General features: G+C 44.5%; 1 protein-coding gene across 3 annotated transcripts in view; it reads right to left on the reverse strand.

Annotated features, from left to right (window-relative positions):
* Positions 1 to 26,387, reverse strand: part of LOC110497959 (cysteine-rich motor neuron 1 protein) — a 42,391-nt gene that overhangs the window by 2,456 nt on the left and 13,548 nt on the right. For all 3 annotated transcript variants that reach the window (XM_036954906.1, XM_036954905.1, XM_036954907.1), the window contains exons 4-14: positions 23,936 to 24,178; positions 17,769 to 17,948; positions 13,649 to 13,852; positions 11,961 to 12,089; positions 10,979 to 11,132; positions 6,870 to 6,991; positions 5,497 to 5,715; positions 4,756 to 4,971; positions 1,683 to 1,904; positions 745 to 870; positions 138 to 316 (exon numbers count right to left, since the gene is read on the reverse strand). In XM_036954906.1, the coding sequence (XP_036810801.1) occupies positions 138 to 316; positions 745 to 870; positions 1,683 to 1,904; positions 4,756 to 4,971; positions 5,497 to 5,715; positions 6,870 to 6,991; positions 10,979 to 11,132; positions 11,961 to 12,089; positions 13,649 to 13,852; positions 17,769 to 17,948; positions 23,936 to 24,178 (1,994 nt within the window). The remainder of the gene's footprint in view (positions 1 to 137; positions 317 to 744; positions 871 to 1,682; positions 1,905 to 4,755; positions 4,972 to 5,496; positions 5,716 to 6,869; positions 6,992 to 10,978; positions 11,133 to 11,960; positions 12,090 to 13,648; positions 13,853 to 17,768; positions 17,949 to 23,935; positions 24,179 to 26,387) is intronic.

Below are 26,387 nucleotides of genomic sequence, written 5' to 3' on the forward strand. Positions count from 1 at the left end.
ACCCCATACCAACATATCGGGCAGAATCATGAGGCATTTCGGTGCTGGGTTGCAATTAATTTGTGAATAGTCTTTTTCCGCAAGCTGTACGTACAGTACTGGGCCTAATGAGCGGCTTTACCCACAATGCCTCTCACCTTCTTGGGGGCGCTGTAGCACGACATCTGCACCCACTTTTTCTTCTTGTTAATGAGGACTGCCACAATGAGGAAGATGACGATGGCCAGGAGGAGACCGGCCAGTATCCAGGCAGCTGATTGGTAGATGAGAGCCATCTCAGTTTGACTGGGGATGTTCTCTCCCAGGTTGTTACCATCTGCAGGGAAAATCAATATCAGCTCTCCCCCACAGACTGGACAACACATACTGCTGTCACACAGGCCAATATTTCCATTACATTATTCCCCTTCTAATCAAATTAAATGAAAAAGCAGCTCATGTCCTTCCTTAGTGTTTGGCAGTTTTCCCTGGCCAATACGTTAGATACAGTCTCCAGATGAATGTGTGTCAGTGTGCATTTATCTAATTTATCAAAGCATTCCCATTGCCCCACAACAATGTAAACATCATCAACAGGCTGGCTGGGAAAGTATGGACAATGATACCAAGTCACAGGTCACAGGTCTGAAGCAATTTAACCATCTCTGTGGGCCATAGGAGGAGTGAGTGAGTGAGTGAAAGAGAGAAATAGTGAAAGAGAGAAGGTGAGCAAGAGAGAAAGAGAGATGGACAGACAGACAGTACCTGTAGCAGCAATGATAGGGGGCAAAGGGACAGTGGTGATCCAGACTGTATTGTCCACTGTGGTAGTAACCCTGGTCTTGGGGGCCTTGGTCGACACCATCATTGGAACAGACGTTGTTGTCATTTCTGTAAACCAAAGAGGAAAATCACAAATAAGTCACAAAGCAACCCACGTACGTAATGTCAAACACACTTGAGCTGAAAACAAATCCCATATCCCAGATCAATGTAACAGAAGGTTATGGTTGGGTGGAGTGTCTGTAGATAAGGTGTGTTTACGGGATGTGTTCCCTAAGCTTCCATGACCTCCTTTTGTCAAGAGTCTTATGTAAAAGTGCTGTTTTCCACTGAGCAAATAACCAAAACAAAGCTGAGATGAAACGGTTACAAATCAGAGGGAACAATGCATGCCTGTGCCGAGGTTTTCCTCTATAGGAAAAGCTGACATGGAGCTTTGCCTTCCTGTGCCGGCATTGAGAGTGGCGGGTCGGCTCAGCCGGAGACAGGAAACACGTGTGAATGTGCGGATGCTTGGGGAATGTTTTCACTCTGAGTGAGTTGTGTCACATGGAATGTTGCTGTGAGTAACGGTGTTTGCCCAAGCAGTGCCAGCGAAACAGGCCCCCAGAACGCGACTCACACACGCTTGCTTTATTCTAGCTAACCGAAAAAGTTTGAAAACTGTTCCTCCCTTCCTACAAGTTACACTGTGAATAATAATGTTCTCAATAACAAGCTGTACCTTGTCCCAAAGGAATAACTTGTTTTAATGCATACTTAATATGGGATTTTTCACAAGACACAAATATACTACACACTAGAATTACAGTGGACATCATTAGAGAGGCTAACAAGGCAGTGTGCTCTCACCCATCTAGACATTCCCAGGAGTTTAGTTCCATGGACAGACTCACTCTCACACATACACATTCACTTACCCAGACAGTGAGGGCAGCACTGGCCCTTGCGCAGGACGGGCACCCTGCAGTTGGCAGGCGGGCAGCGCTGGGAGAAACACTGAATGGTTCCATTGTTGCAGGTGCAGCTGGTGCAGGCATTGGCCTTCCAGGTGTCCCCAGCCAAAAGCACATCTCCCTCGCTGGAGATACAGTACTCCTGCTGACTGGTGCTCCCTGGGAGCTGGGGACCCCGCTTGTCCTCTGTGGACGGAAGGATGGAGAGAGAGGCACACCAAGGCAGTATAACATGTTAATCCAGAGTGGTTATTAGGACTGTTCACCCGTGTTTGCAATAAGATGGTTTTACTGTATAGTAAATTCTAGCAGGAAGCTAGCTGATGACTAGGGACTAGGGAAGACATGGCTGCTGTGCTGAGCTGTGTCAGTTAACTCTCAGGCTTATCTCTGTGTCTCATAGGCCCATAGATCAATGGCCTGTCTGTGACAAAAGCTTAGCTAGACTGTACACATCTCAACAATAATGTAAATCAAATCAAATGTTATTCATCACATGCTTCGTAAACAACAGGTGTAGACTAACAGTGAAATGCTTACTTACAGGCCCTTCCTAACAATGCAGAGAGAAAGAAAAAAGAGAAATTATAGAAAAGTAAAACACGTAATAATAGATACACAATGAGGAACGATAACTTGGCTATATACCAGAGGTTCCAGTACCGTGTCGATGTGCAGGGGTATGAGGTAATTGAGGTAGATATGTACGTATAACTAGGAATAAAGTGACTAGGCAACAAGATAGATAATAAACAGTAGCAGCAGCCTATGTGATGTGTCAAAAAAGTTTGTGCAGAAAGGGTCAATGCGACGATGAGACAGCCTGTACGGATTTTTAACTCCCTCCAAAAATGTTCTATGGGGTAGAGATCTGCAGACTGGTGTTCTTTGGATGCAACTCAGCATTCTTTGTCCTCCAAACACGACGAGTTGAGTTTTTACCAAAAAGTTATATTTTGGTTTCATCTGACCATATGACATTCTCCAAATCTTCTTCTGGATCATCCAAATGCTCTCTAGCAAACTTCAGACAGGCCTGGACATGTACTGGCTTAAGCAGGGGGACACGTCTGGCACTGCAGGATTTGAGTCCATGGCGGCGTAGTGTGTTACTGATGGTAGGCTTTGTTACTTTGGTCCCAGCTCTCTGCAGGTCATTCACTAGGTCCCCCCGCGTGGTTCTGGGATTTTTGCTCACTGTTCTTGTAAACATTTTGACCCCACGGGGTGAGATCTTGCGTGGAGCCCCAGATCGAGGGAGATGAACAGTGGTCTTGTATGTCTTCCATTTCCTAATAATTGCTCCCACAGTTGATTTCTTCAAACCAAGCTGCTTACCTATTGCAGATTCAGTCTTCCCAGCCTGGTGCAGGTCTACAATTTTGTTTCTGGTGTCCTTTGACAGCTCTTTGGTCTTGGCCATAGTGGAGTTTGGAGTGTGACTGTTTGAGGTTGTGGACAGGTGTCTTTTATACTGATAACAGGTTCAAACAGGTGCCATTAATACAGGTAACGAGTGGAGGACAGAGGAGCCTCTTGTAGGTAACCAAATACTTATTTTCCACCATAATTTGCAAATAAATTCATTAAAAATCCTACAATGTGATTTTCTGGATTTTTTTCTCATTTTGTCTGTCATAGTTGAAGTGTACCTATGATGAAAATTACAGGCCTCTCTCATCTTTTAAAGTGGGAGAACTTGCACAATTGGTGGCTGACTAAATACTTTTTTGCCCCACTGTACATACGTCACTGCGGGGACGACGTCATCGATGCACTTATTGATGAAGCCAATGACTGATGTGGTGTACTCCTCAATGCCATTGGAGGAATCCCGGAATATATTCCAGTCCTGGAGTTTAGCATCTCCTGCATCTGACCACGTTTGTATTGATCAAGTCACTGGTGCTTCCTGCTTTAATTTTTGCTTATAAGCAGGAATCAGGAGGTTAGAATTATGGTTAGATTTGCCAAATGGAGGGCGAGGGAGAGCTTTGTATGCATCTCTGTATGTGGAGTATAGGTGGTCCAGAGTTTATTTCCCTCTAGTTGCACATTTAACGTGCTGATAGAAATGAGGTAAACCGTATTTAAGTTTCCCTGCATTAAAGTCCCCAGCTACTAGGAGCGCCGCCCCTGGGTGAGCATTTCCTTGTTTTCTTATGGCGGAATACAGCTCATTCAATGCGGTCTTAGTGCCAGCCTCAGTCTGTACTGGTATGTAAACAGCTCTGAACAATACAGATGAAAACTCTCTATGTAAATAGTGTGGTCTACAGCTTATCATGAGATACTCTACCTCAGGTGAGCAATAGCTCGAGACTTCCTTAGATATGGTCCACCAGCTGTTATTTACAAAAATACATTGTCCGCCGTGGGGGGTTTATTCGACCGCCTATGAATTCGCAGAAGGCAGCCTGCCCTTTGCCCCTTTTTCTCCGCCTTCTCTTCACGCAAATCACAGGGATCTGGGCCTTTTCCCAGGAGAGCAGTATAACATTCACGTCGAGCTCGTCAGACTCGTTAAAGGAAAAAAAAGGATTCTGCTAGATCGTGGTGAGTAATCTCAGTTCTAATGTCCAGAAGTTATTTCCGGTCATAAGAGACGGGAACGGCAACATTATGTACGACTAGTGGAAACAGACAGGCTTGTACCCATGTGTTCCTCTCTGGAGGATATATCCCCATGTAAAGCCAGCCGGTTTGGTCTGGTTTCTTTATTAGCCTGTGTGTACTGACATTAAACTGTGGGACAGATTGCAACATGCACCAAGACAAGGCAAGACCCTCAATCCACCACCACATGCTGCTGATAATGGCTGCAGATCAAATTTATCCCACTCTATACTGATCACAAACTGACATCGCTTCTGGAGTCATTCCTGGATGTAAGTGCTTTTGATATTATCTGAAATTGCTCTTGTCAAGGCTAGTACGATGATAGAGTTCTACATTTACAGAGAAGAAAATGGCTTAGCACTAGAGGTTTCCTAGTAAAGCAGCCTATGACAGATGCGGGGGATGTAAGGTACTGTACCTGGGCAGACATGGCAACAGGTGTCCTTGTTCCTGGTTGGGGCCTGACACACTGCAGGGGGACACACTTCAGTGTCGCACAGGACGCGGCCCTTCCTACAGGTGCAGCGTGTACACTCGTCCAGGTTCCAGGTCTCTCCCTCCACATAGAGTTTCCCCCCAGGGGCTCGACACACTACCAGGTCCATGCCCTCTGGCTGACCACTGCCTGACTCATCTGGACAGACAACACACAGGTTATGAGAGGCAGATAACAGTAACACGAAAACACATGAAAGACTACTAAGAATAAGGTTCACATCTCACTAGAACTAAGCTCGGTAGTTACACAACAATTTGTGTTCGGACATACTTTCCTCTAGTCCAGTACAACAGTACATATAAAACAATTGACTGCAATAGGGTTGATATCTGTAAGGAGTTAGTCTGAAAGTTGTAGTTGAGTTACTGAAAGTTGTAGACATTCTTTCACTTTTAAATATCTGAACAGTTCACTGAGTCACCTCCCTATAAATATCCCCAGTGACTCTGAGGGGTGTGGATGAAAAGGCGTGGGTGTGTAACTGTGTATCAGTGTGTGTTGCTCCTTACACAAACACAAAGTGTGAGTGTTCATGGAGCCTGAGACCTGACTGATGGGGCAGTAAGTGGACTGGGCTCTAGGGTGTGAGCTCCTATGGGACTGTGAACTGCCAGACGTGTGTGTGTGTTGATAGACCAGCCGGCTCCAGACAAGACGTACCTTCACAAGTGGGACAGCACTGGTCAGGCCTGACCACGGGGTTGGGACAACTGGGCACAGAGCAGGATATGAGCACACACATCTCTCTCCCAGCAAGGCAGTAGCAGTCTCGGCAGCCGTCGTGCCAGCTCTCGCCCTCCTCGTAGCGGTGCCTGTTGGAGGTCAGGCAGTAGCTGGGCATGGGGGCGGGGGCAGTGGTGCTTGGCAGGTGGTCACTCTCTGGAAAAAAAACATGAACACAGACAGACGTTAGGAAGGGAGGGAGACTGGTGACTTGAACCTGTGAGAAACCATCAACAGGGATGTTTCAGGGCATGGGAAACGCAGGAGTGAAACCAAAGTGGAAATGTCATTAAGAATAATTATTTACAATGGATAGTATCCAATGTTATTGTCTTGGGTCCATTAGAGGCTAACGAGAAAGCTCTGCTAACCATCCCTGGTTCCTCTCAGCTCCACCTTCACCAAACACCATTATGTGCTCTTCCTTTTAAAGTCTCTTTATTTCACAATAATCCATTTACAGTTACAACACAAATAAATAAAGTTTAATAATTTCCCTGAAGTTTTTGGGATCTGACCCAAAACCTAGGTCCTCTGTTTCTGTTGAGAGATAGGTTGAGGTTATAAAACCCCACATCTGCCAATAACTGTCCCCCAAGTGGGATATAAACCCAGTGTGGCTGTTAAGTCTGGGGAGAACAGTGGTTTTGATAGAACGTAGTATTTCAGTGAATCACATCATGTTTCCACATCCAGGGCAGATGTTTGTGTCTCTTCTCTCTCAACACACTGTTATACAAAGGGAAAAAGGTACACTTCACAAAAAAGTTTCCTATCCACAAATATTTTAACAGTCCACTGAGTAACTGATCTAACAGTCTCAAAATAAGATAAACATGATGGGTTGCCACTGCACCGCCATCTTGCTGAGTAAGAACCCCCAAATACATTCCAAGCTAAAATATTTATAATATTACTGGAAAAATTAAATAAACGCATAAAAAAGTATAAATAAGCCGGCCAAACTTTTTTTAACTTGCGTGGTTGGTGAATCTAATCCGACATGCACACACAGGCCTCAGCGGTAGCTAAATAAAACACAAGAGTCAAAACATCCTTTCATGACAGGCTTCACAGCAGATCAGCTAATGGTTCCAGCAAATCAAATCTGCTACATAGTGATAGAAAGTCAACACACACACGGTCACATCAACACACACGCGGTCACACAAACATGTGTACACACACGCTCGTTCGCGCACACACACACACACACACTGTTATTGAACTGAAGTCGTGTGACCGGCTGACCCAGAGGGATGAATATTGATGCGGACCAGATGAGACAGACAGACAGATGAGCACCATACCTTTGCACATGCAGATGGAGCAGCCCTTCCTGTTCTGCCGGTAGCCATCGCTGCAGTTCTTGTCACAGGTGAAGGGGGGACACTTGATACAGCGACACATCTCACAGCCGTGCTTATTCCTCCTGTGGGATAGATAGAGCACACATATGTCTATCAGATATGTAATGAGGGAGGGAACAATAAGAATGCCATTTTACATCTCAAATGGGGCATATTAAACTCATATTTGAATGAAAGCTCAATAGCCAGTGATCTTGTGATTGGTCTGGTGGAGTACTGCCGTGGAACCAGATGGTCAGGTCTGGTATAATAGACATATGGTTCTGTTTTCCCCCTGCTATATTAGCTGGCTTTGAAGAGGCCTGATAAAAGCAGCACCCTGGAACACGTGAGAGCCCCATGGTGCACGGCACACACACCATACCAATGCTAGAGTCTAGGGCACTGGGTTTAAAGCAAATTCAGATGCTTTCCATTTGATTCAACCTATTCAGATGGCTACTGTATTGCTACCAAAGCCTTTGGCTGACATGCGAGGTCCAGAGCAGGGCCAGATGATATTAATGCAGCCAGGTTGATTAAGGAGACTGAAGGGCCCTGCTCTCCATTAACTACGAGCTAACTACGAGTTGATTTGATGACAAACAGATTTGTAAACAGAGTAGACACAGGGATGACACAGAAAAAACAAACCCAGAAGAGTTTGAGAGACGATCTACGCGGCTTCTGAAATAAACTAAACCCCCACTGAATGGCCAAAAGCTAAGGAAGATACACGCAGAGAGAAAACAAACCATAGATGAGTTAGGAATGGACACAGAGCATGTGACCTAGTTGGATCCAAATATAGAGGTCATAAAACATAGACGAGCAGCAGGTTGAGAAATGCCCAATCCAGATGGGTTCATCTATTACAACTCCAGTCTCTCTGTCTCGTTCTCTGTGTGTCTCCCATACTCTCTTTTTCTGGAATCTGTAACCCATAAGGCCCTTTTCAATTAAACATGGATTCCGTTAGGTTGGATTAATTACACGATTAGTCTCTGTAGGCCACATAAATAAAACAGGAAATGAACCCAAATCAAATGTTATTCATCACACGCTTCGTAAACAACAGGTGTAGACTAACAGTGAAATGCTTACATCCCAACAATGCAGAGAGAAAGCAAATAGAGAAATAATAGAAAAGTAAAACACGTAATAATAGATACACAATGAGGAGCGATAATTTGGCTATATACACATGGTACCAGTATCGAGTCGATGAGCAGGGGTGCGAGGTAATTAAGGTAGATATATACATATAACTAGGAATAAAGTGACAGATGGTAAACAGTAGCTGCAACGTGTGTGATGAATCAAAAAAGTTAGTGCAAGCAGAGTCAATGCACTTATTCCGGTAGCTATTGGGCAGTGATGTAAAGTAACTAAGTAAAAATACTCTGAAGTAATACTTAAGTAAATTTTTGGGATATCTGTACTTTACTATCTATATTTTTGACAACTTTTACTCCACTACATTCCTAAAGAAGATATGTACTTTTTACTCCCATCCATTCCCCCTGACTCCCAAATGTACTCGTTATATTTCTAATGTTCAGGCAGGACAGCAATATGGGGCGGCAGGTATCCTAGTGGTTAGAGCGTTGGGCCACTAACCGAAGGGTTGCTAGATCGAATCCCCGAGCTGACAAGCTAAGAATCTGTCGTTCTTCCCCTGAGCAAAGCAACCCACTGTTCCCCCAGGCGCCGTGGATGTTGATTATGGCAGCCCCCCGCACCTCTCTGATTCAGAGGGGTTGGATTAAATGCAGTAGATACATTTCAGTTGTGCAACTGACTAGGTTTCCCCATTGTCCAATTCATGAATCAATATTATATGTTGTCATCCCTACTGCCTCTGATGTGACGGACTCACTAAACACAAATGCTTTGTTTGCAAATAGTGTTGGAGTCTGTCCTTGGCTGTCTGTACATTTTAAAACAAGAAAATTGTGACTTCTGCTTTGCTTAATATAAGGAATTTGATATATAATATTTACTTTTACTGAAGTATGACAGTTGAGCACTTTTTACACCACTGTTATTTTGTTAACTAATTAACTATTTAGCAGTCTTATGGCTTGGGTAGAAGCTGTTCAGGCTCCTGTTGGAGCTTGCTGTGCGGTAGCAGAACAGTCCATGACTTGGGTGGCTGGAGTCTTTTACAATTTTTAGAGCCTTCATCTGACACCGCCTGGTATAGAGGTCCTGGATGGCAGTGAGTCCGGCCCCAGTGATGTACTTGGCCATAAGCACTACCCTCTGTAGCGCCTTGCAGTCAGATGCCAAACAGTTACCAGACCAAGCAGTGATGCAGCCAGTCAAGATGCTTCCAATGGTGCAACTTTTTGAAGATCTTGACCTAGGACAAATATTTTCAGCCTCTGAGTGGTGTTGTCGTGCCCACTTCACCACTGTGTTGGTGTGTTTGGACCATGAAAGATCCTTAGTGATGTGGACACCGAGGAACTTGAAGCTCTCGACCCGCTCTACTACAGCCCCCAGAGGCAGTCAGAGACAGAGCCCTGCCACTAGCAGTGGTCACATCTCTACTGATTCAGCAGTAATGACAGTATGGAGAGGCCAGGCTGAGCTTTGAGCTGGCTGGGGCCTCAGTGTACAAACACAGAGACAGAGAGTCTGGCCATCTTGGTAACTGGGCTTTGTTTAAAGGTGGTGTGTGGAATTTTGTGCACAGCGCTGGGCTCTGGGGCTGGGACTGCTGGCTCTGCACAAATTCCAGCGTGCTGGGCAACAGGAGAATTCCGTGCATTTCCTATCAGGTCCGATGATGATTTAGATCCATTGAGGAGGGGAAACGCTTTAAGTCCCCCTTTGTGTCCTGCTCGAAGGCGTTCAACTATGCCAAATGTAAATGTAAACACACCTTTAGGGCTCTCACCCACTCTGACAGCCCACTGCTCACTGCTTACATGATGTCCCCCTCTACCCTATGGAGATAAGAGAACTGGACTGTTCATACATAGCAAGGATAGTGTTTGAGGCAAAAAATGATATAGTTGAGTTCTCTGTAGAGGTTATAAATGCAGCCAATTTATACAAAGCCGTCTCTGTGCCACCTCTTTGTATCTTCTCACTAGTCCATTATAGGAGCACCACTCTGCTAGAAGATTGATGCATTGTTTGGCTCATCGAGGATTCAGACTTCTGAAGCCGGCCCTGAACTGGTGCTTATGAATGCTTCCTGCTCCTCTTCCCCCTCGGGGGGACTCTCTGCTGGCATCCTGTGCAGACTTATCAGGCCCATCTTGAGCAGAGGCTCCAGAGAGCATGGTTCAGATACCAGAAGAATCCCACTGTATACACTTCATAGAGACCGCTTTTGTGCGGATGTGTTTTTGATCGTTGTTTTGAGACGCAAAGATGGTTTATGAAATGAGAGTGTGGGGGGAGGGGTAGAGGGGCTGAAGCACCGGACACTGCACTGGTCACACAGAGACACAGATTGGCCCCTGATTGGCCCTGATTGACCCCTTAGATCTGAGCAGGTGGGGAGAAGGTGAGGCTGCCAGGTGTGTAACAGTATACTTCCTCTCTGCCCACTGAGACCTGTATCTGCACCCTGCCAACTACTCCACCTGGAGAATGATGATGTTGTCTGTACACACTGATCTACAGTCATGTTTTTACAGAGTCTGATAGTCCTGTCAGCCAAGACACGCTTGTGTTCCATTGCTGGAGCCAAAGATTTCACAGTGTGAGTAGTAGCGCACTTGTCAAATAACCAAAATCAAAAATAAAAGTGTTTACACAGTTGAAGTCTACATCATTACAAAATACACGACTGAACAAAACAAACAATGAGAGGAGGAGCCCTATTTATACCTACATAGTACAAACATAGAGTGTTTTTCCAGCTAACGAGAGGCCGGATTGTATGTTAGGGCCCATGTCAATAATAAACCAGACAAATCACCATTACTTCAGGCTTTGGCCTTCAGTTGTAACCAATGGGGCTGTAACAGCCTTTGATCAGAGTGGAAACTAAGGGGTGAATAATGAGCAGTGCTTAACTTGAAGATGTGGAGACCATCCAGAGGACTTACACATATCCGTAGGGACAGGTCTTGCTGCAGGTCAGGGGTCTGCACTTGGGCATTGGAGAGCTGCACTCACACACCTCGCAGCCAAAGTTATCCTTCTCGTATCCCATGGGGCATTGCAGGGAGCAATATGCCCCCAGGTCAGGGCAGGATTCATCTGAAACAGTTCACATGGAGGTCATCTTACCATCAACACCATGTTAGTTTGCATTAGGGTTTTTCATTTGAGAATTCCTACAACTTAAAACGGCAAAATACTACACAGCCATGGAAACACATGAGGTGCAACTGATTTATTTTTATTTTACCTTTATTTAACTAGGCAAGTCAGTTAAGAACAAATTCTTATTTTCAATGACGGCCTAGGAACAGTCGGTTAACTGCCTGTTCAGAGGCAGAGCGACAGATTTGTACCTTGTCAGCTCGGGGATTTGAACTTGCTACCTTCCGGTTACTAGTCCAACGCTCCAACCACTAGGCTACCCTGCCGCCCCACCCCAGATATTTCTTAGTGTGTTTGCTTATTTCTGTGTTATGGAGATAATGTGCCAGGGAATCGTCATTTTAAGCAAGTTACAGTATGTGTGTGTTTACAGTATGTGTGTATTTACAGTATATGTGTGTTTACAATATGTGTGTGTTTACGGTATGTGTGTGTTTACAGTGTGTGTGTGTGTTTACAGTGTGTATGTGTGTTTACAGTGTTTGTGTGTGTTTACGGTATGTGTGTGTTTACAGTGTGGGTGTTTACAGTGTTTGTGTGTGTTTAAGGTATGTGTGTGTTTACAGTGTATGTGTGTTTACAGTGTGTGTGTGTTTACGGTATGTGTGTGTTTACAGTGTGTGTGTGTTTACGGTATTGTGTGTGTTTACAGTGTGTGTGTGTGTGTTTACAGTGTGTGTGTGTTTACGGTGTGTGTGTGTGTTTACAGTGTGTGTGTGTGTGTGTTTCCGTATCCGGGTTTAACCCTTTACATCCACTCACGGTTGAGGCACTGGCAGAGCAGGCAGCCGTTGTTGTCCTGCTGGAAGCCGTAGGGACAGTCTTTCCCTGATCGAGAGCAGTTTTCCAGACGAGGACACAGCATGGGGCTCACTGTCTCATACGAAGGCTCTGTGAGATAGAACAGTAGGTTATAACCTTCATATGATGCTGCTAGAACTCTCTATGACATGCCATACTATACTTGACACTATGAAGCCTATAACACTCACAGACATGTCATACTATTCTGAAATGAGGCTTTATTGAGAGTTCAGAGTAAAGAAACATACATTTAGACACACGCAATGTTACACATCTATCTCCATGCCAACAGAAATAGTTCAGTGTTCACGTTGCTCCCATCAGAGAGTGCTGTGATAAGAGATAAACGCAGGCCCATTACAGAAGATGCTGTAGGTGCTCTCTATCAAAGGGCTCTGATGAAGGAGCACCTCACATGTTGTCTAAATGACCTGGAGTGCAGGAGCACGCCTTGCCTTGGTTCTCTCCCCTAACAGAGGAGGCCCTATGTGGGAGTCTGGTGTGTCAGAGGCTGGCACTGGACAGACCCAGAGGGCTTCTGGCCCTGGTCAGGGCCTCATCCTCACTGGAGCCGGTCAGCGATGAGGTGTTCTGCTGGCCTGGGTCACACATGTACGAGCCACAACCAGGGGATGTTAAGGTGGGGTTTGGGTGGGAGCCCATTATCTTGCCACGTTCAGTGGGAGGAGCACCAAACAAGCTGTAACTAATTATGCTCACAAAAAAACAGTGATCCACTCCAATTAAGCAGCCTTAAGCCCTCAGTCTAAGCTGCACCTCATGGAGGTGGGTCTCATTTTGCAGTCTGGACCAATAAAAAATAACAAAGGAGCCTGCAGTGGAAGAATGCTGTGCGGCCTCCCCTTTAACGAGCCACCAACATGGCCTCTACATAGCTGCAGGGGGAGAGACTATCCCACAGTTCTGTTCCACCAGTCAGGTTCTAAGCTCAAAGTGACTGTATTGTAAAACAGAACTGAATTGTAGCTTGGGCCAACGAAGTAGGAATTGTTCCATTTACAGATGAAGACGTCAATTGGCGGACGTACTGTACATTGATTTGTTGCACATCTGATATAGCTACATTGACATTTGAGGGGGTTGCATTAATGGGGGTGTTTTTCCTGAAAATCATCTGCCGAGTTGTAAGTTGTTTATGACAGCAGTTTAGCTGTAGAGCTCAATGGAAGGACAGATACAATTTATGGTGCCCCTGATCCTTAAACATCAGAAGCATTGACGTTGTGGTGCTTTCAAAAATGTTATTAGATTAAAAACTGAGTATACATTATATTATACAGCCTTTACTGCCCTATTAGGCTAGATGAAAGGAACATTCAATCTACCATTAAAACCTATGGTATGTCAATTGCTTGCACATGTAATATTAAGCTTCTGGAGAAGTGTGACGTCAGATATTTCCTCATGAGGACATTGGTTGCTTTTGACAATAAGGGGTATGTCTAGAACATGCTCAAATTGGACTTGTTCCTTGCTATTTTCAAACTTAAATCTCCAACTACTTCAATGCTGTATGTGATTAGGTACAATATGATCATACATTTACGAAGCAGGTGTGTGTGTGTGTGCGACTGTTTGTGTGTGTGCGACTGTTTGTGTGTGTGTGTCTCGCTCTCTCTCCGTACCCTCGCAGAAGGGGCAGCATTCTCCTGGGATCTTGACTGGGTTCTGACAGCTCTGTTTGCAGGCCATGGCGGTACAGTGAGGGTCTCCATCCACACACTGACAGAAGGTGCAGTCATCCTCCTTCCACTGCTCCTCGTGGCCACGCAGCTTGTTGTTCACCCAGCAGCTGGCCTCCGTGCTGTCCATAGACAGGAGCTCCACATCTGGACACACAGAGAGGGAGAAATAGATAGAGGCTGGGATCAGAAGGAGAGAAGTGTGGGAACTATACTGTGCTCTTTGGTGTATGACACACAACTGTAGGATTGTTTTGCAGCCTCAATTCGTCTGGGCATGGACTCTCCAAAGTGTTGAAAGCATTGAGCATGAAAAACCCAGCAGAGTTGCAGTTCTTGACACAAACCGGTGCACCTGGCACCTACTGCCATACCCCGTTAATAGGCACTTAAATATAGTCTTGCCCATTCACCCTCTGAATGGCACATATACACAATCCATGTCTCAATTGTCCCAAGGTTTAAAAATCCTTCTTTAACCTGTCTCCTCCTTCATCTACACGGATTGAAGTGGATTTAACAAGTGACATTCATAAGGGACCATAGCTTTTACCTGGATTCACCTGGTCAGTCTGTCATTAAATGAGCAGGTGTTCTTAATGTTTTGTATACTCATTGTATGTACATATCCATGTAATTGAGTTAACAAAGTACTGGGTGGAATCAGAGGTGTGAGAAGCAGGATATTGCTGGAGGGACCAGGAGAAACTGGCCGCCACCAAGACCGGTGGAGGAACACTCCAAAGCTCTTTAAGGAGTCAGAGAGGATGTAAAGAAACTGTACAGGGATCTAATGTACATATAGTGTAGGTCTAATGTATAATGTATGTAATTCGAGCTAGATGGAAGAGCATGGTATCGGATAATTTCATATTGGAGCGAGATTAGTTCATTAAAAGCAAGACAGACATATCTAATTTCCTGTCTCTGCAGTGTCCAGTCATTCCCTTTAAGAGGAGTTACCCTCAGCCATGTGCATGTCACACAGATCCAGTTTCACCAGTGCCCCCGAAGGCCAAAGACCAGTTCAGGGTTCACCGTCAAAAATTTCACTCCAAAGCAAGAAATCCCATTCAAGAGCATTTCATGCATAACATGCGGTTTTGCCCATTTGTTTGAAGTCTAGGAACAGCAACATAATAAAGCCAATTGTTTAAGAAACAACCCAGAAAACACATTGTGCTTAGAATTCTGGGAACCTGTTCTGATGACTTAAGAGTTTAAATAACCATCATTGTTTTTTGTTCAACTGTTTATTGGTAACAGAGGCAGGCCATTACCACAGCAGCAGTGTGTGTGTGTGGTGAAGAAGGGGGGTATCCCTAAGGCCAACGTCCTATTTGCCAATTTTGATTCCAGCAGAGATTTGGCTGCTGTGATTCCTCCGTCTGGGTGTGATTACCACGAATATGAAGCATTTCTGCTTTCCTCTCCATCTATCCCTCTATCGATCCCTTTCTTTCTCTTTCTATCCATCTCTCACACTATCAATGGTGAGCCTAAAAATACACATTGTATTGCACTCACACACAAGCCTTCAAGCACTTTTAGGGTTTTAGGTGACTTGACCAGCCTACGAAAAGGATTAGAACAGGTATGCAGCTGTGCCTTGTAAATGAGACAGATATCAGGTACAGAACTGGAGGTTCCTCTTAATAACGACCATGAACCAGGTGCCACCCCCAGCTTACCACAATAACTCTGACTATAGCCTCCTCAATGACTGGAGCTTTGGCCAAGCAGGGGTACAAGATGAAAGCATTCCCCACCATCTCAGGGGCTGAACATTCCAGGTGTACTTCTGACACTGACCTCCAATAACCTCCCTGTCATGTGTCTGATCAATTACAAAAACACAGGCAGACAAATCTGGCTACCACCATCACCATTATACACTGAACAAAAACATAAATGCAACTTGTAAAGTGTCGTTTCATGAGCTGATATAAAAGATCAAACATTTACATTTGTTTAAATCCCTGTTAGTAAACATTTCTTCTTTGCCAAGGTAATCCATCCACCTGACAGTTGTGGCATATCAAGAAACTGATTAAACAGCATGATCGTTACACAGGTGCACCTTGTGCTGGGGACACTAAAAGGCCACTCTAAAATGTGCAGTTTTGTCACACAACACTAAATGTCACAGATGTCTCAAGTTTTGAAAGAGCGTGCAATTGGCATGCTAACTGCAGGAATGTCCACCAGAGCTGTTGCCAGATAATTGAATGTTAATTTCTCTACCATAAGCTGTCTTCAACAACGTTTTAGAATTTGTAAGTACAATCGGCCTCGCAACCGCAAACCACGTGTAGCCACCCCAGCCCAGGACCTCCATATCCGGCTTCTTCCCCTGCTGGATCGTCTGAGACAGCTGATGAAACTGTGGGTTTTCACAACTGAAGAATTTCTGCACAGAAACAGTCTCAGTGAAGCTCAATTGCATGCTCGTCGTCCTCACCAGGGTCTTGACCTGACTGCAGCTCGACGTCGTAACCGACTTCAGAGAGCAAATGCCTACCTTCGATGGCCACTGGCAAGCTGGAGAAGTGTGCTCTTCCTGGATGAATCCCGATTTCAACTGTACCAGGCAGATGGCAGACAGCGTGTATGGTGTTGTGTGAGAGAGCGGTTTGCTGATGTCAACGTTGTGAACAGAGTGCCCCATGGTGGCGGTGGGGTTATGGTATGGGCAGACATAAGCTACGGACAATGAACACAATTGCATTTTATCATTTGCATTTTGGCAATTTGAATGCACAGAGATACCGTGATGAGATCCTGAGGCCCATTGTAGTGCCATTCATCCCCCGCCATCACATCATGTTTCAGCATGATAATGCACAGCCCATGTCGCAAGGATCTGTACACAATTCCTGGAAGCTAAAAATGTACGACAGCGTGTTTCAGTTCCCTCCAATATCCAGCAACTTCGCACAGCCACTGAAGAGGAGTGGGACAACATTCCACAACATTCCACAGGCCACACCAGTCTGATCAACTCTATGCGAAGGAGATCTGTCACGCTGCATAAGGCAAAATATGGTCACCAGTTACTGACTGGTTTTCTGTTCCACCCCCATACTTTTATTGAAGGTATCTGTGACCAACAGATGCATTTCTGTATTTCCAGTTATGTGAACTCCATAGATTAGGGCCTAATTTATTTATTTAAATGGACTGATTTCGTTATATGAACTGTAACTCAGTAAAATCTTTGAAATTGTTACATTGCGTTTATTTTTTTGCTCAGTGTACTTCACCAGACAGTGTACTTCACAAGACAGTCATTTGTTGTCCACATGCGCTGCCCAAACCCTTTCAACAGCTCCAACCGCAGGTACCAGTGTTTTTACCTGCCTCTGAGGACATGTTTTTTAGTGAGGAGATCAGGTACAAACATGTCAACCTCCATTAAGGCTACCAGATATAATGAAGCCAAAGTAGTCACTCAAAGGAGGTTTATGTTCCTGACTTCCTAGACATTGCTAATTCTTTTGACCGGTCCTTGTATGTGAAGCATGTTAATGACTCGAGTCGAGCTGGACGTAAACGGAAGCGATTAAGGTAAGGCGTGTTGTATGGCGTGTTGGGCTCCCTGGGAGAGTGGACTAAAGCCTTATGTGTTCGATACGGCTGCCCCCCTGCCTCCCTAGTGCCCCCCCTGCCAGTCTGGCCACAATCAACACTAATCACAAACGGCCTCCCTGACTGTGTCAGCTCACCTCCACAAATCTAGTCGTGTCATACAAAACCTCACTTATCTATAAAACATCTATATCTGTTATAGATACTGTTGTTTAACTTTTGATGTGTGTACCTGTAACGGATGTGAAACGGCTAGTTTAGTTAGCGGTGCACGCTAAATAGCGTTTCAAATCGATGACGTCACTTGCTCTGAGACCTTGAAGTAGTAGTTCCCCTTGCTCTGCAAGGGCCGCGGCTTTTGTGGAGCGATGGGTAACGATGCTTCGAGGGTGACTGTTGTTGATGTGTGCAGAGGGTCCCTGGTTCGCGCCCGGGTATGGGCGAGGGGACGGTCGAAAGTTATACTGTTACATACCTATGCATACTGGGCAGCATTCTCCCTCCGGGATGTAGAAGTTCTCACAGTCGAGTTCCGCACATTCTGCTTTGGAGCAGAAGGATATCCCTCCTCGGCACTGGCAGAGCCAGCACGTGTCCATACGGTACACCTCCTCCTCTGAAAACTCCTTCCCGTTGTGGACACACTTGGGAGAAACTGGGAAAGTGGAAGAGGAAACAGATGCTGTCAACCTGAACGATATGTAGGGCTCTTGATGGCTAACATACACTAACGGCTGGTTCATTCATCCCCCCTCCTCTCCCCTGTAACTATTCCCCAAGTCGTTGCTGTAAATGAGAATGTGTTCTCAGTCAACTTACCTGGTAAGATAAGGGTTAAATAAATAAATAAAATAAATGAACATACTATGCTTAAACCATCCCATTTGGTATGTATAAAATACATTATCCACCCCGGGACAGAATGAGTTTGTTGCTTCTGTATCCGTGTATTAACTCAGAAGCAATAATTACAGTGTAGCTAGCTGTGGATGGAAGAGCAGTGTGTTGTGGTAAAGTCGTGTGGAGCTAGGCACTTGGGCCGAGAGCCCTGTGCACTGGGCTCCAACAGTATTAGACAATGAAGCCAGCTCCATTAGGTGGAATTCAGCAGAGATTTGTGAAGTCTTGGTGGAGACAGCACTCGCGGCATAGCTCAGCTCAGCTCATCCCAGCACTGGGTAAAAGAAAACAGCAGCAGACTGTGCTGGTACAGTGTGGTCTGGAGAGCTGGGATGCAGACAGCAGACAGGCCCAGTAAAGCCAGCGTAAGTACCGGAAACCTCAGCTGTCTGTCTCCAAACGCCGACCCATAGAACAATGACTACCGTACGGATCATTAGAGCCTCATAACAAGCCCCGAGCAGCCGCCTCGCAGACACAACTGTCCACTCACTGCACGCGATACTCCTGGAACACTCCGGGAGATTGTGTGTGTGTGTGTGTGTGTGTGTGTGTGTGTGCGTGCGAGCGGTGAAGGACAAGCCCATTCTCTATTTAGTTTATTAAAATTCCATCATTTCCATCATTTCATTCAAATGGATTCTGTATTATTGCCAAATAAACAAGAGGGGATGTTGACAAACTAACTCAGTGATTACCACAGCCATTTGTCTTTGACACTTTCACTGACAATGCCTATGACTCAGGGTCTTGAAAGACCACATTAACTTCTCATCAAAACTATGATGATTTAGCTACTGCAGGAGAGTGATTATGTAAACAAGTCATGGTTTGATATGCCATGGAGGAGAAGGAGGGGTAAATAACTGCCCAGATGCTAACAGATGTAGCTAGCCCCACTAAGGTTTCCATCTGTATACCATACCCTGGTAGAGCACTGCTCTGACCCCTCTCCTTGCCCCCTGGACCAGCCCTGCACTTTAATACAAAGCAGGTGGGCCAACTGAGTTGAAAGTAAAGCAGGGATTCTCTCCCTCCCTCCCTCCCTCCCTCCCTCCCTCCCTCCCTCCCTCCCTCCCTGCCTGCCTGCCTGCCTGCCTGCCTGCCTGCCTGCCTGCCTGCCTGCCTGCCTGCCTGCCTGCCTGCCCTGCCTGCCTGCCTGCCTGCCTGCCTGCCTGCCTGCCTGCCTGCCTGCCTGCCTGCCTGCCTGCCTGCCTCCTGCCTGCCTGCCTGCCTGCCTGCGAGAAAATACAATAAGCACTTTGCCAGACAAATGTAAATGCATGGAAAAAATAGGAAGTCAAAAGGCGTTCACGTGATTTCCACAGTATTTGTTAATGGTCATCTCTAAAACAAACTGGAGGATGTAACACTAAATTCCATTCATGCTTTTATCCGACTGGATTCAAAATTAAAAAAAATATCAGACTGGATTCACTTCTAAAACCAAAGTTGCGCCCCTGCATGAAACCCTGACTTTGGCCCACCCTAAAACATTCATTACATTCAACATGGTGTGACCGTCTCTTCCAGCAAACAAAAATGTAAAACCAAATTATAAACAAAAAATCTGAGGGAATTTTCTCAATGGAGCAGAAAGGTCTCAGCATATTAATTCTGGTGAATCCAATTTCCTCCCATATAATGCACATCAAGACTTCTACCATGCATTCTTGATTAAAATTGCCAGACACTTTGTGTGGTTGTAGAGCTTGATTCAAGTTCACAGCTTTAATGTTCTTGGAAAGCAAGTACCATACTAGTCTACATCAAGTTGTGGTTAAACCTAAATGCTACATGCGATGAAGTCCATACTGTTTGCTCGTCGAAGGGCTGATAAACAGTAGGCTGCTGTTAACACGGTCGTTTGGAACCATCTGTAACATCAGATGACATCAGGTCAGGAAGGCCATGACAGCTCCTGCCCAGCCACCCAGACCCATTCTTCAGCCAGAGCTGGAAACGTCTTGTCAAACATGGCCAAAACACACAGGTCAGACCCATTGTCATAGTACTCTGTACACTGACCCTGACCAAATACCCACCAAAAGCCAACCTCAGGACTGTAAAAACATTTGTTTAATGCCTTAGGTCACTGAAAGTTGGGTACTATTATGTGTTCCATTGCAAAATACTCTAGGAATCCCAAACTTTGTGATTAATGAATCGGATTATAATTTAATATGTTTTGTGGATGGGCTTTAGTGTTTGTCAGTGACCCAACCATTAGCGAACAGTCATTCATTTTGAGCCCCACCTGTTTAGCAAAAAATAACAAAACAAAAAATGATTGTTTTGTTGTTGTTGCCTGTTTTGTATGTTATTTTGGCATTAATAAATGCCACATATCAGTTTGCAAACCATGTAAAAATAAATAATTGAGTTAATAAAGCCACATAAAAACCATTTCAGGTTAGCTCAGTGCTTTTTGAGGTGGTGGGGCAGCCAGCGGAAAATACAGAACATAGTTGGTAATGTTCTCTAGTTGCATCATGATTGGCTCAGTGTTCTGTCACTCATGGGGACATTACGTCACCACAAAATCTACTGGGTAGAGCTCGAAAATTTAAGCCCCTTGGGTGCTGCCATAGATTTACATTAGAAGTGCTATTCCAAGAAGGCTTAAGGTCATTGGCCACAGGTAAAATTACGTCAAATCACGTTATATCTACCATTGCTTTGATTGGACTGATCATGTCAACATCATACTTTCAAAATCTTAGCTAGCAAGCTAGAAAAGCAGTCATCGTAAAGAATCAAGTTGACAATCTACTGGAAAATAATTTTCAAGCCTTGTCATATGAAGAGAAATTATAGACAAAATATATCGGTGCTCATCGGCCATTGGACATAACCATTACACAACAAGTGCAAATTGCAAATTGGCTAACTGCAAGCATTGCAAAGCAATCACTAGCCTGATATTCAGTGGAGAGGGTGTGTGGTCCAAGTCTGGGTTTAAGGGTCTCTTTTCCAAGCTTAAAAGGATAAACATTCACATGCAACACCAAAGGTTGAATACATTGGGCATGCTATCAATCCAGCATGACTTCTGCCATGTTCAAAACCAGTGGGAACTGTGAAAAAAATTAGCTCAGACTGGGAAAATACGTTTTGAACGGTCATCCAACTCAGAATTCCATGGCGGGATCTCTGGCCTCTTTTTAGAGCTCTGACCTGAAGATCATTGACGTCCTGATTCAACCTGTTTTTTTCCCAGTTCCCAGTCTTGAAAGCACCATAAATCCAGAGAATGTCAGACTTTGATGACAAAGTTTGATGACAAAATTTGCCCACAAGAAAGACCGCCGCACCACCATACTGTTCAAGTGAAGACAGCACAACAAGGTGATTCCAAAAATGTATTGTATGCTACTGCATAAATGAAGTAATATGCAAGGGAGATATGTATACTGTAGCTAAGAAATTAATACTAAGTGTATGTTGTGTAGTAAGATGTTAGTAGGCCATGTGCCTCACTCTAATACTTTGGTCTCTTTCTCCCTGACAACTTATCATACTGTACTAAGCATTTCGCTACACTCACATTAACATCTGCTAACCATGTGTATGTGACAAATAACATTTGATTTGATAACTTGGTGGTGTACATGTAGCCTACAGCCTGTGTTAGAGAAATGTCATACATGATTATTGTAAAAGCTTTCATTGTCTGCTTATATGCCCCCTTTATTTATCCTATGGTTCTGACTTGGTGTACAAGGAGATTTTTTCATATATTTTTTAATTTAACCTTTTTTTAACCAGGTAGGCAAGTTGAGAACAAGTTCTAATTTACAATTGCGACCTGGCCAAGATAACGCAAAGCAGTTCGACACATACAACAACACAGAGTTACACATGGAGTAAAACAAACATACAGTCAGTGTTCTGCCCTTGAGTTGTAACACAGTAGAAAAAATAAGTCTATATACAATGTGAGCAAATGAGGTGAGATAAGAGAGGTAAAGGCAAAAAAAAGGCCATGGTGGCGAAGTAAATACAATATAGCAAGTAAAACACTGGAATGGTAGCTGTGAGCTGTGAGCTGCTCTGAGCTGGTGCTTAAAGCTAGGGAGATAAGTGTTTCCAGTTTCAAAGATTTTTGTAGTTCGTTCCAGTCATTGGCAGCAGAGAACTGGAAGGAGAGGCGGCCAAAGGAAGAATTGGTTTCGGGGGTGACCAGAGAGATATAACTGCTGGAGCGCATGCTACAGGTGGGTGCTGCTATGGTGACCAGCAGGGTCTTGTAGATGACCTGGAGCCAGTGGGTTTGGTGACGAGTATGAAGCAAGGGCCAGCCAACTAGAGCGTCCAGGTCGCAGTGGTGAGTAGTATATGGGGCTTTGGTGACAAAACGGATGGCACTGTGATAGACTGCATCCAATTTATTGAGTAGGGTATTGAATACTGTATAATAGTAGGGTATAAGAATACTGTAAGAATGGCCCATGTTCTGAATTATGTCGCTGTACATTTCAAAAGTGCTGAACAAATAGTTATATTGACTACGTACGTCTTAGCTCAAGCATTAATGTCTTAATCGAAATTACAGATTGCCTCTCATCCGCTCATCATTCCCTTAAGCAATAGTTTGTACATCTCAATTGTCAGTAGAAATCACATTTGTTTAAGCAAGTCAGCCATATCATATTTTTTAAAGGCATTAAGTGAGGCTGAATGAACTGTTTCGCTGCCAGACAAGGCTCCGCTGATAATCAGGTGTAGCAGTGGTAAGGATTCACTCCATGATGCTGAAAAGATAACTCTGCTGTTGGAACAGCATTATATATGCCCGTAATAGTTTGTGGGAACCGTTTGTCACCGTTATAGTGCAATTAATGTATTGTTTAGTGCTGTGTTGTGAGGTGGCTTTACTGGCATGCATATTTGAATTTGCCCCACCAATATTTACATGCTAAAGTCACCACTGCACCCAACACATATCCCCAAAGACCTTCTGGAGAGGTCTTGGGGGATACTAGGGGGGTATGTGCCATATCTTCATCCTCAGTCCCTCTCTGTGTGATTTCTAATGTGGACGCAGTCATGCAGAGCTTACTGCCAGTAGGGGAGGCACAAAGGGCGTCCAGTTCAGACCCAAAGAGCAGCAGACACTTGTTATCAAAACACTGATCCCCTAGCCTCTGCAGCCGCCATTCAGCCCCTGCCGGCCTGCCTGACTCGACTACACTCCCCCTGGAAGACTGGAGCACATAAAAAGCATTCCCATCAATTAACTGTTGAACCTTTTGGATATGTGACCAAGCAGGAACTATTTGACACTACACAATTTATTCTGTTGGTAAAACAGCAAATATCTGCTGGGAACTCAGAGTTCTCTCTCGCTCTCTCTCTCTCTCTCTCTCTCTCTCTCTCTCTCTCTCTCTCTCTCTCTCTCTCTCTCTCTCTCTCTCTCTCTCTCTCTCTCTCTCTCTCTCTCTCTCTCTCTCTCTCTCTCTCTCTCTCTCTCTCTCGCTCTCTCTCTCTCTCTCTCTCTCTCTCTCTCTCTCTCTCTCTCTCTCAATATGCACAATGAGATCCATTATGTTTAATATGCTTTGTGGCGTTGAGATTATTTGCGGCTACACCCCATAAAAATGTATTTGGACAACAAATGACCATCTATTTCGTGACTCTCCTTTTCATCACAGAACTGTGGAGAAAAATTGTGGAGTTAAATTTCACACAAGCACCACTTCTCTCATCAAATTCATGGCTTGCTATGGTTATATACGTTACCTTTCTGGCACTCGAACATGTCACAGCAGTCTCCTGGCTTTCCGGTGGCCTGACTGAGTGGTACAGTCTTCTGGCCGGAGGGGCACTGGGGCTTGTGGCACGCGCGTAGGTCACAGGTGCACTGGGGGGGCACAGTGGGGCAGCAGCCAGCAGGGGGAGTGTAGCTCTTGGTCAGAACCGAGCCCTCAGGACAGGAAGGTACCGGCAGAGCAGGACATGTGGTCGCGGCACACTTCAGCTCCTCTGAAATACACACACACACACACACACACACACACACACACACACACACACACACACACACAGTCAGTCACATACAATAACAAGCCTCTGTAAGGCATGCTGTAGCACCACCTTCAACCCGGCTCCAGGCTACAACAGTGCCCACACTGTTTGCTAGGTGGCAGGGGAAAAGGGGGGAGAGGAGTGGGGCTCCCTGGCCTGCATACAGTGTTAGTGGAACAGTGTTGCTCATGTTGCAGTCATCAGATCCCCTTCACTCCGTGACAGCTTTACAGCATCCTGTTAGGATGGAGAGTGAGAGCTATGCTCGTCTCTAGACACGACAAACCTCTCAGCACATCCTGTCTAAGACCTTTCCTGATCCCTGCCTGCCCACCCACTGGATCCAACACTCTATCCAAATAGGCTCTCCATCTCACCAGCCATTAATACAAGGCCATGTTTTACTCAGACTTTTTTATCCTACCCTGAGCCTTATTTTTTAAATCACACTACACTTAGCATTCCAGGAAGCGTTTGTCTATCGATATGCCAGAGACAACATAATGGTCTTCATACTCTGGTTAGGGAGTGCAGGTGGCACAGGGGTGTACTTTGGACACTTTCAGGAAAAGAAAAGTGGAGTGCCCCTCTGTCTCATATTGTAGAAGGACAGTAGCTACCTTACGAAGCTTGGTTTACCCAATCCTTAACCATTGCTTATTTTGGTTCAACCGTGTCACTGTTATGCATACAGAGTCGAGGGATTGGGTGCTGCAAACTCATGTCCTGTCCTATACAGTGCCTTCCGAAAGTATTCACACCCCTTGCCTTTTCAAAGTTTTGTTGAGTTACAGCCTGAATTTAAAATGTATTTAAATTGTATTTTGTGTATTTTGTGTCATTGGCCTACACACAATACCCCATAATGTCAAAATGGAATAATGTTTTTTGAAATTTGTACAAATTAATTCAAAATGAAAAGCTGAAATGTCTCGAGTCAATAAGTATTCAACCCCTTTGTTATGGCAAGCCTAAATAAGTTCAGGAGTAAAAATGATCTTGACAAGTCACATAATAAGTTGCATGAACTCACTCTGTGTGCAATAATAGTGTTTAACATGATTTTTTTAATGACTACTTCGTCTCTGTTTCCCACACATACAATTATCTGTAAGGTCCCTCAGTCAAACAGTGAATTTCAAACACAGATTCAACCACAAAGACCAGGGAGGTTTTCCAATACCTTGCCAACATGGGCACTTATTGGTGGATGGGTAAAAATGTATTAATTACCATTAATTACACTTTTGATGGTGTATCAATACACCCAGTCACTACAAAGATACAGGCGTCCTTCCTAACTCAGTTGCCAGAGAGGAATGAAACAGCTCAGGGATTTCACCATGAGGTCAATAGTGACTTTAAAACAGTTACAGAATTGAAGGGTTGTGATAGGAGGAAACTGATGATGGAGCAACAACATTGTAGTTACACCACAATACTGACTTAATTGACAGTGAAAAGAAGAAGCCTGTAGTGAATTAAAATATTCCAAACAATGCGTCCTGTTTGCAACAATGCATTAAAGTAATAGTACAAAAAATTAAATTCAATTCTAGTAATGAATACAAAGTGTTATGTTTGGGGAAAATCCAATACAACACATTACTGAGTAAGACTCTCCATATTTTCAAGCACAGTGGTGGCTGCATCATGTTATGGGTATGCGTGTAATCGTTAAGGACTGGGGAGTTTTTCATGATAAAAAAGAAACGCAATGAAGCTAAGCACAGGCAAAATCCTAGAGAAAAACTTGGTTCAGTCTGCTTTCCACCAGACACTGGGAGATTAATTCACTTTTCAACAGGACAATAACCTAAAGCAGATGGTTATTTAATCGATTTTGAATTCAGGCTGTAACACAACAAAATGTGAAATAAGTCAATGGGTATGAATACTCTCTGAAGGCACTGTAATTGTCAATGGCTAAATAATTTCACAGATCTCCTGTTTGTAGGATACCAGGTACGATCTGTGGCTGTTACGAAGGACTGGGAGAGAGTGTGAGGAAGGGAGGAATAAAGCAGTGTATGATTGATGACAGTGGAGAAAATTGGTAATTACGTTTCTACTTAATGTCTTCCCTTGGGCCTTTAGGAAAGGAAATGCCATGAAGCTAATAAATAAGTAATTGCCTAATAAGAGAGAGAAATGTAATGGCTATGAT

This window comes from Oncorhynchus mykiss, chromosome 19 (assembly GCF_013265735.2).
Source record: "Oncorhynchus mykiss isolate Arlee chromosome 19, USDA_OmykA_1.1, whole genome shotgun sequence".
Taxonomy (NCBI): domain Eukaryota; kingdom Metazoa; phylum Chordata; class Actinopteri; order Salmoniformes; family Salmonidae; genus Oncorhynchus; species Oncorhynchus mykiss.